Below are 14,859 nucleotides of genomic sequence, written 5' to 3'. Positions count from 1 at the left end.
GCCATTTGTGTTTATCTAAGTGATCTGGAGTAGCGGGCTCTTGTAATGAGTGCCTATTTCTCCATATTTTTCTTTCCTTATCAACTCAACGATCGCGTATACTTCTCAGCCTGTTCATCGCGCATTTTAAGCAGTCACACCTCTTTAATTACAATCCTGCAATTGTTAGGCTTTATCTTCCAGATGTTGCGCGTTAGTGAGGCCTTTAAACGTTCAGCCTGTGCATTTTACGTTATTTTGTTTTCCCGCTTAATGTGTGTTGTGGTCTTGCGTGGGTAGCGGAGCATCAGGGAGACGACACGCACACAGTAAAGCAGGTGACAACCAAAAACGTTTATTGCAAAGTGCGCAGCCTTTTATCAACTCAACACACGGGGCGGTGCCCTCTGTTGGGTGCCCTCAGATACAGTTATCAAGGTCGGTCTTCCGTTATCACATTCCGTTATCACATTCCTTCCCCCTTACTTTTGAGGCATCAAACATAACTAGTAATTACATGAGCATGTACTGACATACATTTTTCATTTTCTGAAGTCTGGTGCTTGGTAGCGGTCGGGAAGTCTTGAAACGCGGGAACTTGTGCGGATGACTGGTGTCTCGTGTTGCGGCGTTGTAGCTGATGTGGAGGGGAATCCAAGTTGATCGTTCCCAGCGTCTTGCGTTGCGTTCTCTATAAAATTGATTACGCGTGTAACTGAAGTGCACAATCACTGGGACTCACCAAATTTTAAATCAAGTTCTTTTTATTTTTCCTTAAAAAGTTGCTCACTACTGTTTCGCCAAACTGCAAAGCAGCTATACTTTCGAGAAGTAATTTTTTGTGACCTTGGCTCTGATACGACAAAAATAATTTCGTGCCATACCTCTAAACAAACTTCAGCACGTTTCTTCTTTCTTTTTTCTTTTTTGCACATGGAAAAGAAGCCGGCCAGAGGCAAGTGCCCTTCGAGTATGTTTACGTGGAGCGACATTCTGCAGATTACACCCCCGTGTTGGAGCTGCTTATCATATCGTAAGACGAGGTGCCAGACCCAAAATATGGGCAGGTATCGCCCTTCCTTATCGAGCAAAATAGCTACAAGAACCTGGTTATCGTAACGGCATCACCGGCATGCGCATGTCCATACGGAATAATGTGCACTACATTCGCGGGAACTTCATTCTGATAGCTGCACCAGCCAAGGCAGCAGCCTACACTTCAGTTCCAGCGCTGTAACTTACAAGAGGCAAGTAGCGAACGTTTTAATGCTCTGCACTGCAAAAATGCATGATGTTTTTACTGCTTTGAAACCACTGCTGTGCGTTACCAGCATATCGCTCCGACAGCATTCCTTCGTCCATTGCTAAAACCACTCGCATATCTACATGATAGCTTTTCCGCGCTCGTACTCTGCGTATAGCACTCCAGATTAAGAAGCGACAAAGATATACGTTGCTCCGTCACGTGCATTTACCGCTCTAGACATGTACACATCCGACGTCTCAAAACCAATTCAGTTCGATTTTTTTGAAACGCCGGAGAGCAACTTCCGAAAAATGATCGCTATGTCTGCTTGGCTAGAAAAATGATTTTCCAGATGGACCTGCCGAACATGGACGGTCTAGGCGCGTACCAGCAAGTACTAGTGTTGCTGTGTGTGATTGGCACGGTGCCCCAGACGTGGATGATGGGCCTCCTCGAAGACTCCCTCGTTGACATCGAGCATTGGTGCACGCGTCCAGACAGCTTCAGCCTTCTCAACGGCAATGTAACAAACACCGCATTGCAACAGGTGATAACTAATGGCTTTTTGGTTCCTGGTGTTTTGTACTGCACCGGTCTTCCTTCTGACGGCAGATTAACGTAGCTTGTCTTTTGATGAAAGCGCGCTGAAGGGACGCTCTGAAGCCTTCGGTTTATTTTGACGTTGGAGTTACGTTCGACTAAGTTGTTCGTGTCGATGCTGTGTACCGGAAATGTCATTGTGGACGGTGTCGTCGCTTGGCAGATAAACAAAGATGAATGGAGCGTTCACAGCCGGTGTCAGCTTTACGGTGTCGTAATCATGAGCTGCCGCGTCTCGGCAGACGTCACCAGGATATATGCCCGAGATAAGGGAGATAGTATACTGTTTAGGGACACGATAAAATGCAATCCGTTGGTTTTGTCTGGAATTCCTAGCTTGATTACTCGTGTTGGTTCAGCGATAGGCCGAATAGCTATACACCGTTTTCCCGTGGACGTCGCCACATTTGAACCGCAGCGCTGTCTAGCTGGGGAAGCACGTTGGAGGCTGTTTACCGCACATGCCAGAGAGAAGGAAAACACACGGGACGTATGCTTCCTCCGTGGTATCGCTTTCCTCCTTACTGGAATGTGCTGGGTGCGAAAGCGCTGGGCGCGAGGCTGGCTGGCTGGAAAACGGTGTATAGCTGACCCAAAAGCATAGGCTGGAAGTTGAAGATGCTCCTGTTGGAAGTTGAAGATGGGCTCCTCCGACGTTTCTGCGCCAAAAACTATCAAAAAGAAGTGTCCGACTGTCATGTGTCACTTTTGCAGCCCTTGAACATAGACCAAAAAGTAAACCCAACGTTTCCGCGTTTCCGTTTATAAGACAGTCAGAAAATTTCTATATCGCAGTCGTAGACCGCAATCTTAAGAGGCACGTGGGATAGAGCTGCTGACCGTGTGAATAAAATTCAAGGAAGCCATGGTTGGGTACCCTGCCGCTCTCCAACGGAAGAACTGAGTCACCTTGCTGTAAGCTTATCCTGACAAGCAGGGATCTCTCTGCACGTGTTCAACCACGCTGTATAGATATTGATATATAAGAACGCATGATCGTCGGAATACCTCTGCAGCACTGTACTGAAGTTTCAGTGCATAGGAGTGCCAGGGTAGGAGTAGGACTATACATCCACTTCACCGTGAGCACAACGGGACTTCGAAGTTTGAAGGACACGGCCGCGTATTCGGAGTATCTTGTGCGGTTTAGGCTTTATGCTGCCAATGTGAAACCATGTCCACTGTTCTCTGGTGCTCCGACTTCTGTTCTCCGTTCCACTGTGCCCTAGTTCTCTGTAGTTTTGTTTCTTGCGCATAAAAACAGCGATGCTAAGTGGAGAGCGTCATCGCTAGGGGCGACACTCTACCACACTGCTCGCAGTGATGTGGTGGAATGGTATAATGAGCCGCCTGAGTGACAGTAGAAGTCCTACGCTGTCTAAAAACTTTAAAAATGCGTTCAAGGCAAAGCGTTTGTAGGCTGGATTTGGTCATGAAGCAAGCAAGACTCAAACATTTGTTTGTTTGAACCCCAATAATCACGATAGTGAAAATGAAAAATTGTGTGCAGCTTTCTACTTTCTTTGTCCTTTTATGACGTGAGCTCGCTTCTTTGCATTCTTCGGGATGCACAAAATGGTCCGTGCTGTTTTTAATCTGATTTAATCCAGATACGCATCTATAAATCACTATACGTGCTGATATGTTTTACTTTTTATGCGTACTTGCGTACCTTCATTTGTGCAGTACAATTCAACTGCTCACGACCCCTGCCTCGGATACCCGGTTTACCAGAACGCTAGCCCCGTGGAAAATGTGTCTAACCTTATGGCCTGCGAGTACTGGGACTACATAGATGACCAAACGAGGACCTCTTTGGTACAACAGGTGCGTTCATACTTTCGTACAGGTACGATTGCTCGCTATACTTATCAAATGAGGCCTTGATGGTGTTAGTTATTTCATATCAAAGTGAACACATATCACGGAATCGAGTCGTCCAGTGAAAAAGGTTCTATTAAGGTCCTCGTTCCACGATCTTCACGCATGCTGCTCGTAATTGGAGCTCTCTTGCGACACTGGTTGCGCGGGTTTCTAAGTTTATCTTGATGGTGACAGTGGTGGTGGTGCTGGCGACAATAGTAGCAAAAGCAAGATGTAGGTCTGGCTTTACGTACACAATTGGCTATAGTAATTATGAATGAACATCACTTAACTAGAATTTTAATACCAGGTCTTCTCTAGTATCTTGACAAAGTTACGTCTTTTGAGTCTGTTTGCTCCAATATTCGGTAGCCCTCCTTAACAGTGTACGTCTATCATGGCATGTTCCGTCGCCTCGCAGACCATAAAGATGGTGGAACAGAAGGAATGAAGCAAGCAGATTCATATGATGATAATATGGGGATGTCAAATGCGGTGCCCCGCCCTCGTAGATGTAAGGGATTAGACGAGTGTGTCGAGAACAAGGTTGGAACGAGTGAAGTACCTCGCAGGACGACTGTCGCGACCCCGGGTAGCTGTGCGGTACACAATTATACAGCTAAATGCGAGATCAGGGAAAAACTGGGCAGAGAAAGTCGTAGGGAAACACCATAAGCACAGAAACGAAGCAGGGACGACGAGCGTAAAGGATTTGCAGCAACTTGTGTTCGGTCGAGAACTCCATAAACAGTCAATGACCTGACAGGTTATGACCAGGGCCCGGATCTGTAGGCATTTGCCTATAAATGCCTATACACGCCTAACTGCGACATTTTAGGGGTTGCCTGCCCTCTTATCGACTCTATTGAGGCCTTTTTAACATTTTTAAGCGCCATAACAACACGTTTTTTTTTAAGTGTGCCTTTTAGCCTCGTGCTGTCCCTTTTTTTCTCGTTTGCTGTCCTTTAGTACATTCGTTTGCTGGAAGGGATTCATGCATATTTGATCAAAAGATTTGGATCTTTCAGGATCTTCGAGGGCGGAGAGAACTAAAAGTATTATTCAATATAGTGTGGTTCCAGGACGCCTCAGCGTCCATGTACCAGACGTCAAAGCTTGTATGGTATACCGTAGCCTTTAAACGAGCAAGTTTTTCTTGATGGTGTATTCTCAAACACCAACAAAGCCAAAGAGCGTACCAGATTAACGTGCATTTTATTGCCTATTTTTGTATCTTTGAGGAACTAAATGCCTGCCTATTTCCATCGTTTTTAGTGCCTAAATTTCCGGGCCCTAGTTATGACAAAGGACTAGAAACGTACTACAGAAGTGCGTGTTCCGGAACTATATAGTTTGTTATGCCTTCACAGTTCGATCTGGTCTGCCATAATAAGTGGTTGCGCGACGTCCTCAAATATGCCAACGAAGCCTGCTGTGTGCTTGGCTTGCTTGTGTTTGGTCACATCGCAGATACGTGAGTATGTCTCATTGATTTATTGCGTCACGTGACGTGATGTTCGCGTAATCAGCGCAGTTGTCTCCTCTGAACTGTCTTCTTATAGTTTTTTTTTTTTTTTTCTGACAGCCGTGGACGACGCCCTGTGCTATTTTCTTCCTGTCTGTTGTTCTTCTCGTTTTGTACCTTGGCTTCCTTGGCGCCCAGTTTCACATTGTACGCAATAACAACGTCCATCGCTGCGCTCGGCACTGGAGGATTCCGCGTGGCGGCTATTGTTTTACGTAAGTCTATGGGTGTAATAACACGGAATCTAGATATAAAGAATGTATTGCATTAACCTGATATGTACAGTGTAAGCAGTGAATAACACTGGTATATACAGAGAAACCAGATAATATGCGTGTAAGGATTTTCTTTCTGTGGCACGGTTGAAGCAACACCATATGCATGATGACGATGATGGTTACATAAATGTTTTACCACAGGGGTTGTGGTACCCTACTCCATTTGGCCATTACATGGGAGTGTAATGAGGGGGGGGGGGGCAACCAAATGGATGGTGGGCACGCACGCATGAAAGATGAGACATAAGCCACCGAGTGGCTATACAGGGTGTTTCACGAAAATCCTCCGACTGAATGATTCGAAAACTGCTAACTTTATCGTTAGCATTCTTGATGCGCCGGTCAGGAACTGACTACTCTGTTTCGCACTCTCGCTCAAACTGGTGTTCATCCGCTTGCATTGGTGGCGCGGGGACCGCAAGATAAGGAACAGCCGCGAGCGAGGGTTTGCTATGGCTTCTCCTTCTCTACCGAACTCCGTAAACAGGATCGCAGCCGTGTCATTGGGTGGGCCAGACAGTGCGCCTTTATCGCCAGAATGACAAGCACTCGCCAATCGCGATAAATCTATTTCGCGCTGGACGAAAGTGGGCTGCTGTTAACTGTGGGGAGCATTGCCCTTGGATAAGACCTTGTGCGCAGTTCTTGGCGGAAAAGCATGAAAACATGTGGATTAGCCTGGATATTCGCTGCGAGATCGACTTATAGGGGGCGACACTGTCACCATTCTTGTGTGGATAACACGTGGGCCGATGTTCGGAGTTGATGGTTCTTTTCCGCAATTCTTGTGTATATTCGCCGGAAGATCACATGTGCCGCGATGGTACGATACTGTTCTGTTACCCAATGCTCCACCTACTGCACTGTCGCGGAATAAGCGTGTAAAAGCAGACGACGCGTCCACACTGCGGTAGTTCTCCGTTCTCCGCAGCGCGCCGACACCGTTCGATCTCGGAGCGAATAGTGTGACTTACTACCCCCTTCCTCTTTCCGCGCGGAACCGAACAGCTCCCAAGGAGGAAGTTCTGGGTAAACTACTGAACAAATACATGACCATCCTACCGAAATGGGGAAGATATATGCGACGTGAACGTTAGAGGCACTTTGCTTTGTCTCGCTGTACCTAGAGTCACTGAATAAGCTTCGCTTCGGAGTATCGCCACTGAGGTCCAAGGGAGAGCAGGAGCGCCATCTTGTTTGCGCACCACACCGGACCATCCCCAGTTGAGGAACAGACTGCTAACGTAATGCTCGCTGTGGGATAGAGAAGCGTGTATGATTGCTGTGCGACAATCCATGTATTGTCCACCAGAGTGTCCCGAAAATGTCAAGATGAGCTCAAGGTCGTAAACTGCTGTTTGTAAACGAGAAGAACATTTCACCCGCACACGATAGATGGCATCGTGCGCTAAAGTGCGCGTGCGCGTGGGTAGCGTGGCGCGGAAACAATATGGCGCATGCTCGCTTTTGGAACTCAGTGTCGATACTCTGAAGCGTAGCTTACTTAGTGACTCTAGCTGTAACGAAGCTGTGGAGAAAGGTCAGAACCGTTAAAAGCTACGCATTCATGACAGTGTAAAAATGTTTCACTCATTCTTTGTTTGAGGCGTACGCGCGGCACTACGAACGGTATGTGCGTTTGGGGACGAGATAGTGTATGTGCAATAGACTGCATGCAACACTCAGCGCCCTCTTGTAGCGCGCACGGAGACTTCTAGATTTTCGCCATGTTTGAGGCGCCGCCGCGGCCCGAGCGATACACACGACTCTCGTGCATCAATTGTACCGCGTGTCATGCCTCACACATGTGCTGAGGTGCTGTTGCACTGTTATTCACGTGGTGAGAGGAGGCGTTTAAAAGGGAATGCGAACCAGATGAGAGTGCTTCAAATACCTGTATTCCTTGTTGCACTGAAAGCATTGGCGGGACACGGTCATCGCGCTGCTGTGTCATCCCTCCTCGGGAGATATTTGGACAATTTAGTACAACACACTTGAGAACTACGTATATTAGTGTACTGTGTGCAGCAGAAACATTTCGTACGAAACGGCAACTATCGATGGTGAATTATCATAAAACTATCGGCCGTTTCTCGTATCGATGCATACTGCTGATAGTTTTCTCATGACTTCTACGCGTTTAGGTGGTTTCCTCTCAGACTTCTGCTTCTTGTGTGTGAAGGCTAATGGCACCGCAAAGTCATAGAGAATCTATCTTCCACTCGGCACGTTTGGGACGATGTTAGCCTCTTTGAAGTGCCGTGAACACACCCTTGCTCTTTCTGAACTCACTCGTCTTTTCTCTTGTTGGCTAGCCTAGCAGCCATTCCTGTATCAGGAAAACTGTGGAAGGTAGCCGTGAATAGATATATTATATGAGTTAGCCCAAGTATGAAGTGTCCTCACGCTATACACACACACACAAATAGAGATACGATGATGAGATGGGGCTGATGCCGGCCAGCAGGCCGCTATACGATTCAAACAATGCTTATGTATATTATATATAGGTATATATTATATTTATGCTTATTATATAAAAAAAATAGGAGGGAAAGCTTAGCCCGCGCAGAAATCGGGTTATTGGCAAAAACATATGCAACGGGCTTGAGTTCGCCAAACCAACAATGTTGTCAAATCAAGCTCGCCGAATCTTTCCCAGCATGCAAGTACGTATTATCTGAAAAAGGAGGGAGAGAAAGGGGAAAAACTGTCTTAGCTAACAGGGCGGCTGCATGAACACGCAACACATGAACGCACGGCATACTATCTCTTGCAGATATACAGTGCATTTCGTAACTCGTACTAAGATTCACGGTACAACGTTCGATGTAGTTCTGGAATGGGTGGCACCTGAATGGAGATGCTCGTTCGCATTGACCTACCCCTTGGGAATAGCCGTCGGTGTCTTTACTTGGACTGCGTTACAGTTCCTCACCCAGTCCTGGATGTACCTCCAGCTTGCCATAGGGTTATGCATGTGCATCGTTTTCCCCTTCTATGTGTGAGTAGCGCTGTTCTTAATGACACGTAACAAACAATGCAGCAAGCGTCTAGCTGCTTCCGTGTTTCAGAGTGATCCAGGAGTCGTATGGATGGCTGGTAGCCCGGGATCGTCGTAAGCGGGCCCTCAAAAGTCTCATGATAGTCTTGAAAATCAACCGTGTCGTCGGAGAGCGAGGATTCTTTCAAGACGACGAAAGTGCAACGGTACGACTATGACGATTTGATGTGGTAGTACTTTAGCGCCTTTGGCTGTTTTTTTTTTTCTTTCTCTTTCCTTTTTCCCTGTTGTCTTTCTCCTTTTTCCTTCTTTTTTCTTTCGCTAAGCGATCAGGTCCCCGCAGGAAGAAAATAAAACTGGATCAAGATACCGCAAGACCTGTCAGATCTGCAGGAGTACAACGCTCTTCCGAAAGCTTGTAGTCTGCCTACCCATATCGTAAGTACCTATGGTTGTAGATACAATAAGGAATGCAAGCAAGCTGGTGTAAGCCAGTTATTGGTAATATTTTACCGAGTCTGGAGTGAGAGGAACAAAGGCAGACACAAACGGATTGTCCTTACCCGGTGTCACAATGATGTGGGCTGTGCAGCACGATGAGAACATAGTCTCAGATCTGACAATGGGCATAGGAAATTCATAGTCTTTGATCATGCAAATACCTGACTGAACTGGACCTAATGTAGCGTAACTCAACAAAATTATTCGTCGCAGCATGATCCTTGTTATCCTTGCGCCAGTAAGGTGAAATCAAATCAAATCACGAACGGATCGGCCGAAATTCAAACAAGAAAATGGAATTTAATACAGATACCGTGGCAGTTACTTCTAACCAACCTCCCTTTTCCGTGGCCTGGATCCGATAAGTGCTCGACTGGTGGCCAACAATGGGATCAGCATTAGACTCGTATAGGGGTGTCCGCGGGAATCAACTCTGAGAAAGAAAGTAAAGAAAACGAAAAATCTTTTGTTGACAGTGGCTACGGGTTGCTTTTTCTCCATACATACGAATACTATGGAATGCACAACGTTGAGGATGTACATCTGCACATATAATTTTGCATGAGAGCTAGGTACCCGTGCTATGGTTTTGCATTTTCGCTATACCGTCGTTTGCTGGGAGGTGGTGGGTTCGAACCCTACCACCGGACTTTCCGAACACATGTCGGCACAGACATCCTGAAGTGGGCCCAGGACGCATACTAACCCCGCTGTCACCCACTCCTGCTGTCTTCCTGCCATCTGTCCTCATCTGTCCTCATCTGTACGCCGCCCATGGCCATAGTTGCTTCGAAATTAACAAAAAATATATATATTCCATTCTATGTCTGTTGGGTAGACTAGCGGTCTGCCTGCCTAGCTGGCGTGGCAGCTGGGGACGGGATGGCGAAAGAATTGATAGAAAGCAAGAGAGCCGGGGGCTTAATCGCTTGCACTGCTCGCGAGCTAACGAGGAGCGGGGATCTCGTTAACAGGGACACGTGACCCGCTCTTTTCGTTAACGGGGCAAAGGCGTAATCGCTCGCTCGTGTAACGACCAACTGTGTCGTCTGGCTAAGGAGTGTGTTCACGTGCTTTCAGGCTTCATCGCCTACATGGCTCATAATCTAACGAACGTGTATGACTCTCTCTTTACGTTTATGTGACAGGGGCTTAATCTCTCGGTCCAGTGACGATCGAATGAAATTGTTTGCCTTACGAGTGAGTCTACCAACTCGTAAGGTGTTCTTCGTTTGGAGAGTTGCAGAAACGAACATGTATTCTCCTCCACGACTGTTCAGAAAATGACATCCTTTCTCTTTCATCGTATTTACACCAGTGGTTACATGAGGGCTCTGGGATGTTCTCGAAGTGGCACATCGAAACGAGAAAAATGAAGTGACAAGCCATGCGAGCTATCCAAACAAAATTAGACAGCCCCAATTGTCGAGAACATTGCAGCCTCGTTGGCAGCTGTAGTTCGTTCAGGCGGTGACATCACAACACGTATAAGGGCTCGTAACGAGCAGGACAGCCTCAACGAGGAAGCTAAACGAGGAGCAGAGATTGTGACCACAGCAAAGCGCCGATAAGGTCCTTAGTTTTGTCTTTTCTAACGACTCGCTGACATTGAAGCTGCCAAAGAAAGATGGCGGAAGGATTCTTCGCTCGGGCGATAACACAAGCGGCTAACCGAGCCCTATGGACTCGATGGCGCCATGATACCTTTCAATTGGACGGGATAGATTTTGCAAGGTTCTTCCGTCCGCCAAAAAAAACTCTATCCGCACTGTTTGTGATGACTTGCGACCGTACTTCACCCGGTCTTGATAGCTACGGGTGTTGTGATGAACGAATTATTCTCTTTTAGAGTAGATTGCGGACGTGGTGTTGATGTTGTAAATGAATGTGAACAGCAAAGCATTCTGTTTCCATCAGAGGTAGATTCACTCGAATAGTTCCATAACATTACCTTGCTTCGCGGCGCTAGCACGGAATTTAAAAAAGTTCAACGTTCTATTCCAGCTCGCTAAGAAAACGTTTTATTGCACTGCAAATTTATTTTAAGTCTGCTGTCTATGGAGCTTGACAGTAAGGCTGCACGTTGTACCTCCATGGTTGAAGGAAAAATATACATAGAGGTAGTCAAATAAGTGTTTACGCTGAGGAGAAAGGGCAACCTCCTCCTCTTTCTTCTAATATTACTGATACCACTACGTCTTCCCTTTCTGGTCTCGGACTCCCATGTGCCCTAGAGCTCAGCACACACTACTTCTCCTGTCGTACTTAATAGCATTCTCATCCGGCACGATCCGTTACTTTTACGCTCTGCAAGTAACTGATCGTTCTGCGCATATCTCCTCTCCCAGTTACTCCTCTCCCAGTTACTCCTCTCCCAGTTACCCCTCTCCCCAGTTACCCCTCTCCCCAGTTACCCCTCTCCCCAGTTACCCCTCTCCCCAGTTACCCCTCTCCCCAGTTACCCCTCTCCCCAGTTACCCCTCTCCCCAGTTACCCCTCTCCCCAGTTACCCCTCTCCCCAGTTACCCCTCTCCCCAGTTACCCCTCTCCCCAGTTACCCCTCTCCCCAGTTACCCCTCTCCCCAGTTGCTACGAACTCCCCCCCACTCGGAAAGCCCCATTGGCTACGGCGGCGCCCTCCCTCTTCCCTCTTACTACCTCCTCTCATGCGTAGAGACGCACTTGCACAGCGTTACTACTTTTGCACGTACTCCTTTTGTTCATTATTTTTACATGACTATCGAGCTATATAAATGGGACGGGAAGAAGATGAACGAGCATGGGAACGAACATTGGAACGGAACGGAACGAGCATGTATGTGAGCACGAGAATGCGAGCTATCTGAACAAATAAAACAGTCCTATTGGTCTGAGAAAATGCAGCCTCGCTGGCAGACTGCTTTTTGCTCAGGGCGGTGACGTCACAACACGTGAGCGCTCGTAACGCGCACACAATAGCCACAAAGAAGCTTCACGAGGAGCACAGATTGTGACCGCAGCAAAACATCGATAAAGTTGCTCGCTTCGTTAGCCTCAACGACTCTTTCAGCTGCCTCGTGTCTGTAAGCTGCAGCAGAACCGTTTGTTTCCAAACATAAACGGCTCTGAGCTGAACGTGCGAAACGATTAAGCCCCCTGGTGAGTAAAATTCACAATAGTGGAACCCCGAGACTATAGGGGCTGAGTCCTTGTCTCTGTGTGATTTCGTGGTCCCTATAGTTTCGCGGTTTCATTGTTATAAAGAGAAGGGAAATAAGAATGCACCGTTGCCATGGTCATCAGGCGGAGCCTGTCACAGAGTTCATATCTCCCCAGACTCGAGGAAACATTCCCAACAACTAACATACGGTTGATTCTGTTTAGAACATGTCATTTTTATATATTCTATCACAGGGCCGTTCTCGCAAGCAGCGAGGTTTTCACAATGAACTTCCTGTGGAATACAGTGGGCGTGCCCGACTTCTGGAAACTTCCACTGCTTCACTGCGTTCAGTTGGCTTCCATAATCCCGTCCATCATCGCTCTACGGCTGTGTTCTCGCCGCTGGACAATGGTCGCACTGCTGTTCGTTGCGGGTGTAGTGCATTTGGCCGTACCCTTACTTCCACATCGTGAGTTCCCACCTATGATCTCCCGTTCATGCCCTGCTGGCCTCGGCAGCATTTCCTACGGGTCTCATGGAGCGTTATAGTAGATGAGGCAACGTAGGACAAGCACAACAGCTGCCAGTCGTCCAGGCTGTTGCAGAATAACTTTCTGCTCTTCGTTATAAGGGCGAGAGCAGTACTATTTTTGAAGCGTGATGTGGGCAAGCATTGCGCTTGTCCCATCCAACAGTTTGCGATACAAAGTATGCAACTGCGCCCTGTTTATATGTCGGTTTGTCAGAAAAAAAAAAGAGAAACTGAACTCGTGTCCCGAAGTGTTCTTTCACTCCTAACATGGGTGCGAGTCAGCACGGTGCCATTCGCTACTAGCGTGTCACTCTGAGTAAGGAATGCGCCGAAGCCTGAACCCCAAAACTTTTGTCCAGCACTGTACTACTGATCATAACGAGGGCCTTGATCACCTTGTTGAACAGCAGGTCCTGTTGAACTGGAGACTTTGCTGGAAGGAGCCACACTCGTCGTAGTTCGATGTGCATCAACTGTCGCTATCGTTGTCGTGGTGGAAAGCATGGTTACCGCTGTTCGATGTTCTGCCCTGGGGCTGTGGTTGGCGCTGTGGAATGCTTCTTTCGCGTGCTGTCAACACCTTCTCCATGTAAGGCTTAAGCTTATTTTCCGCTATTTTGAATTACGCGACGGTAGCGCATTCGTGTTTCCTTTTATTTCTAGTTGGCGCCCACGAATATGGCGTCCCTTGTCGTGGGATCTGCTTGTATCGTAGCTGCCCTCCTGAGCATTTTTCTGCAAGAAACGAAGGGGTGTCGCTTGCCAGATACAACAGAAGAGAAATTGAAGCAAGTTAATAGGTACCTACAGTCTAACCTCGTTAATATGACACTCGTTAATATGAGATCCCCGCTTTATGGCAATTTTTCTCAGGCACCGTTCCCTCCCAATGGACTCCTTTCGTTTATATGGCAATGACGGGTATTTAAGGCGAACACGTATATTTTACCCTCGTTACAATGACCTTTGGTCACTGAACCGGCAATCCTCCTGACCTATAACTGCCAAAACGCGCATGGTGTCCTTGTCTGACGTGCTTGAAAGAGCAGTGTCCTTGGTCATATGACCATAGCGACATGCTCCAGTGAAACGGCGTTCATCGACCATGTCTGAAAATGGCAAACGAAAGAGCTGACTGCCGGAATGAAGTGGATATGCGTCAGATTGAGAATTACACTAAGCAAATGTCTTTGTCAGATTTTTTTTTAAATAAAGTGTTATTAATTCCTTTAAAATGCCAGTTAGCAGCTTACGTAATTTTCTACCCGTTCGAAGCTTACCTAAATGGCATGGTAGGACTCGCTCGTAACACGTGGTATTCGTTAATATGACAATTCGCTTTATGACAGAAATCCGTGGGAACGGCTGTCGTCATATTAACGAGTGTGGACTGTATACGCCTATGGGCGCAACAGACCAGTCAGGTGCTTCCATCTTCTTCCAATCCATCTTCACTTGTTTCAGGTCATCGGAAGACATTCCGCTGTCGGAAAAGGATGATGAGCACTCCCCGTACATGAATATCGACGAATGAACTGTGACACACGTCATTGCTAATTTATTTTCCGTTATTTATCCGTTACATAAAAAAATATACGCGTTTTTGCAATAAACGACGCTGAAAGCGATCTTTGTTTCTTCTTTTTCTTTTCTTTTTTTTTATGTAGTATTTTCCAGCAGGACACACGACATCACATATAGCACTCTGCAGGCACCTTTTACCGCATGCGATTGGTGGTTGCATATTTCCAGGTGCACTTAGACAGTGGCTAGTTCGGTAGTAGGCAGTAGGTCGTGGTTCGGACCACATCCAACATGCAACACATGTTGATGGTATCGTTTCCATAAGCTTGAGGTGGTAGGGGCAGCAACACAAAGCACAAGTAGCTAGGGCTAGACTCAAAAAGACCAGAGTTTAGCCTTGTCTACTTCTGTTTTGTGCTCCTGCGCCTGCCACCACCTTATCGTTACACCAGCTCGCTTTACATGTATTACATGTTCAGTATTTGTTTCAGTTATCGGCGAAGGTGGGAGGCGTTAGGAACCGGCAAGTAGCAAATTTATCACCTCTGGTTCGCGTGAATCGGCTCGCGGAATATTGGGGCTATATATTGTCGACCACTTGAAGGGTCTCTGTCCTTCAGGAACATCGACGAATCAGGAACATCGAATTATGTAATTTAATTACC

The 14,859-nt window shown here is 47.0% G+C and overlaps 1 protein-coding gene across 4 annotated transcripts; it reads left to right on the top strand.

Moving 5' to 3' along the window:
- Nucleotides 1-1,070: 1,070 nt before the first annotated feature.
- On the top strand, nucleotides 1,071-14,298 carry LOC135368264 (solute carrier family 22 member 13-like). 4 transcript variants are annotated; one of them, XM_064601433.1, is made up of 12 exons: nucleotides 1,071-1,226; nucleotides 1,562-1,772; nucleotides 3,512-3,652; nucleotides 5,059-5,162; nucleotides 5,274-5,428; nucleotides 8,327-8,495; nucleotides 8,566-8,701; nucleotides 8,839-8,933; nucleotides 12,390-12,607; nucleotides 13,078-13,259; nucleotides 13,334-13,458; nucleotides 14,135-14,298. In XM_064601433.1, the coding sequence occupies exons 2-12, from the start codon at nucleotides 1,566-1,568 to the stop codon at nucleotides 14,202-14,204; spliced, it is 1,602 nt and encodes a 533-aa protein (XP_064457503.1). In that variant the 5' UTR covers nucleotides 1,071-1,226; nucleotides 1,562-1,565; the 3' UTR covers nucleotides 14,205-14,298. The 4 variants fall into 4 exon arrangements, with proteins under 4 accessions (XP_064457503.1, XP_064457501.1, XP_064457499.1 ...); XM_064601431.1 differs by having other exon boundaries at nucleotides 1,076-1,226; nucleotides 1,578-1,772; nucleotides 13,334-13,470; XM_064601429.1 differs by having other exon boundaries at nucleotides 1,078-1,226; nucleotides 13,334-13,470.
- The last annotated feature ends 561 nt before the right edge of the window (nucleotides 14,299-14,859 follow it).

Source organism: Ornithodoros turicata, chromosome 9 (assembly GCF_037126465.1).
Source record: "Ornithodoros turicata isolate Travis chromosome 9, ASM3712646v1, whole genome shotgun sequence".
Classification (NCBI taxonomy): domain Eukaryota; kingdom Metazoa; phylum Arthropoda; class Arachnida; order Ixodida; family Argasidae; genus Ornithodoros; species Ornithodoros turicata.
This window is presented reverse-complemented; position numbering and strand designations above follow the sequence as displayed.

Excerpts from the sequence above, each read along its gene's own strand:
- LOC135368264 (XM_064601429.1), top strand. The coding sequence starts at position 1,566 with ATGATTTTCCAGATGGACCTGCCGAACATGGACGGTCTAGGCGCGTAC. Across the intron at positions 8,934-12,389 it reads GTAGTCTGCCTACCCATATC|GGCCGTTCTCGCAAGCAGCG; the intron begins GTAAGTACCTAT and ends ATTCTATCACAG. Across the intron at positions 13,471-14,134 it reads AAATTGAAGCAAGTTAATAG|GTCATCGGAAGACATTCCGC; the intron begins GTACCTACAGTC and ends CACTTGTTTCAG.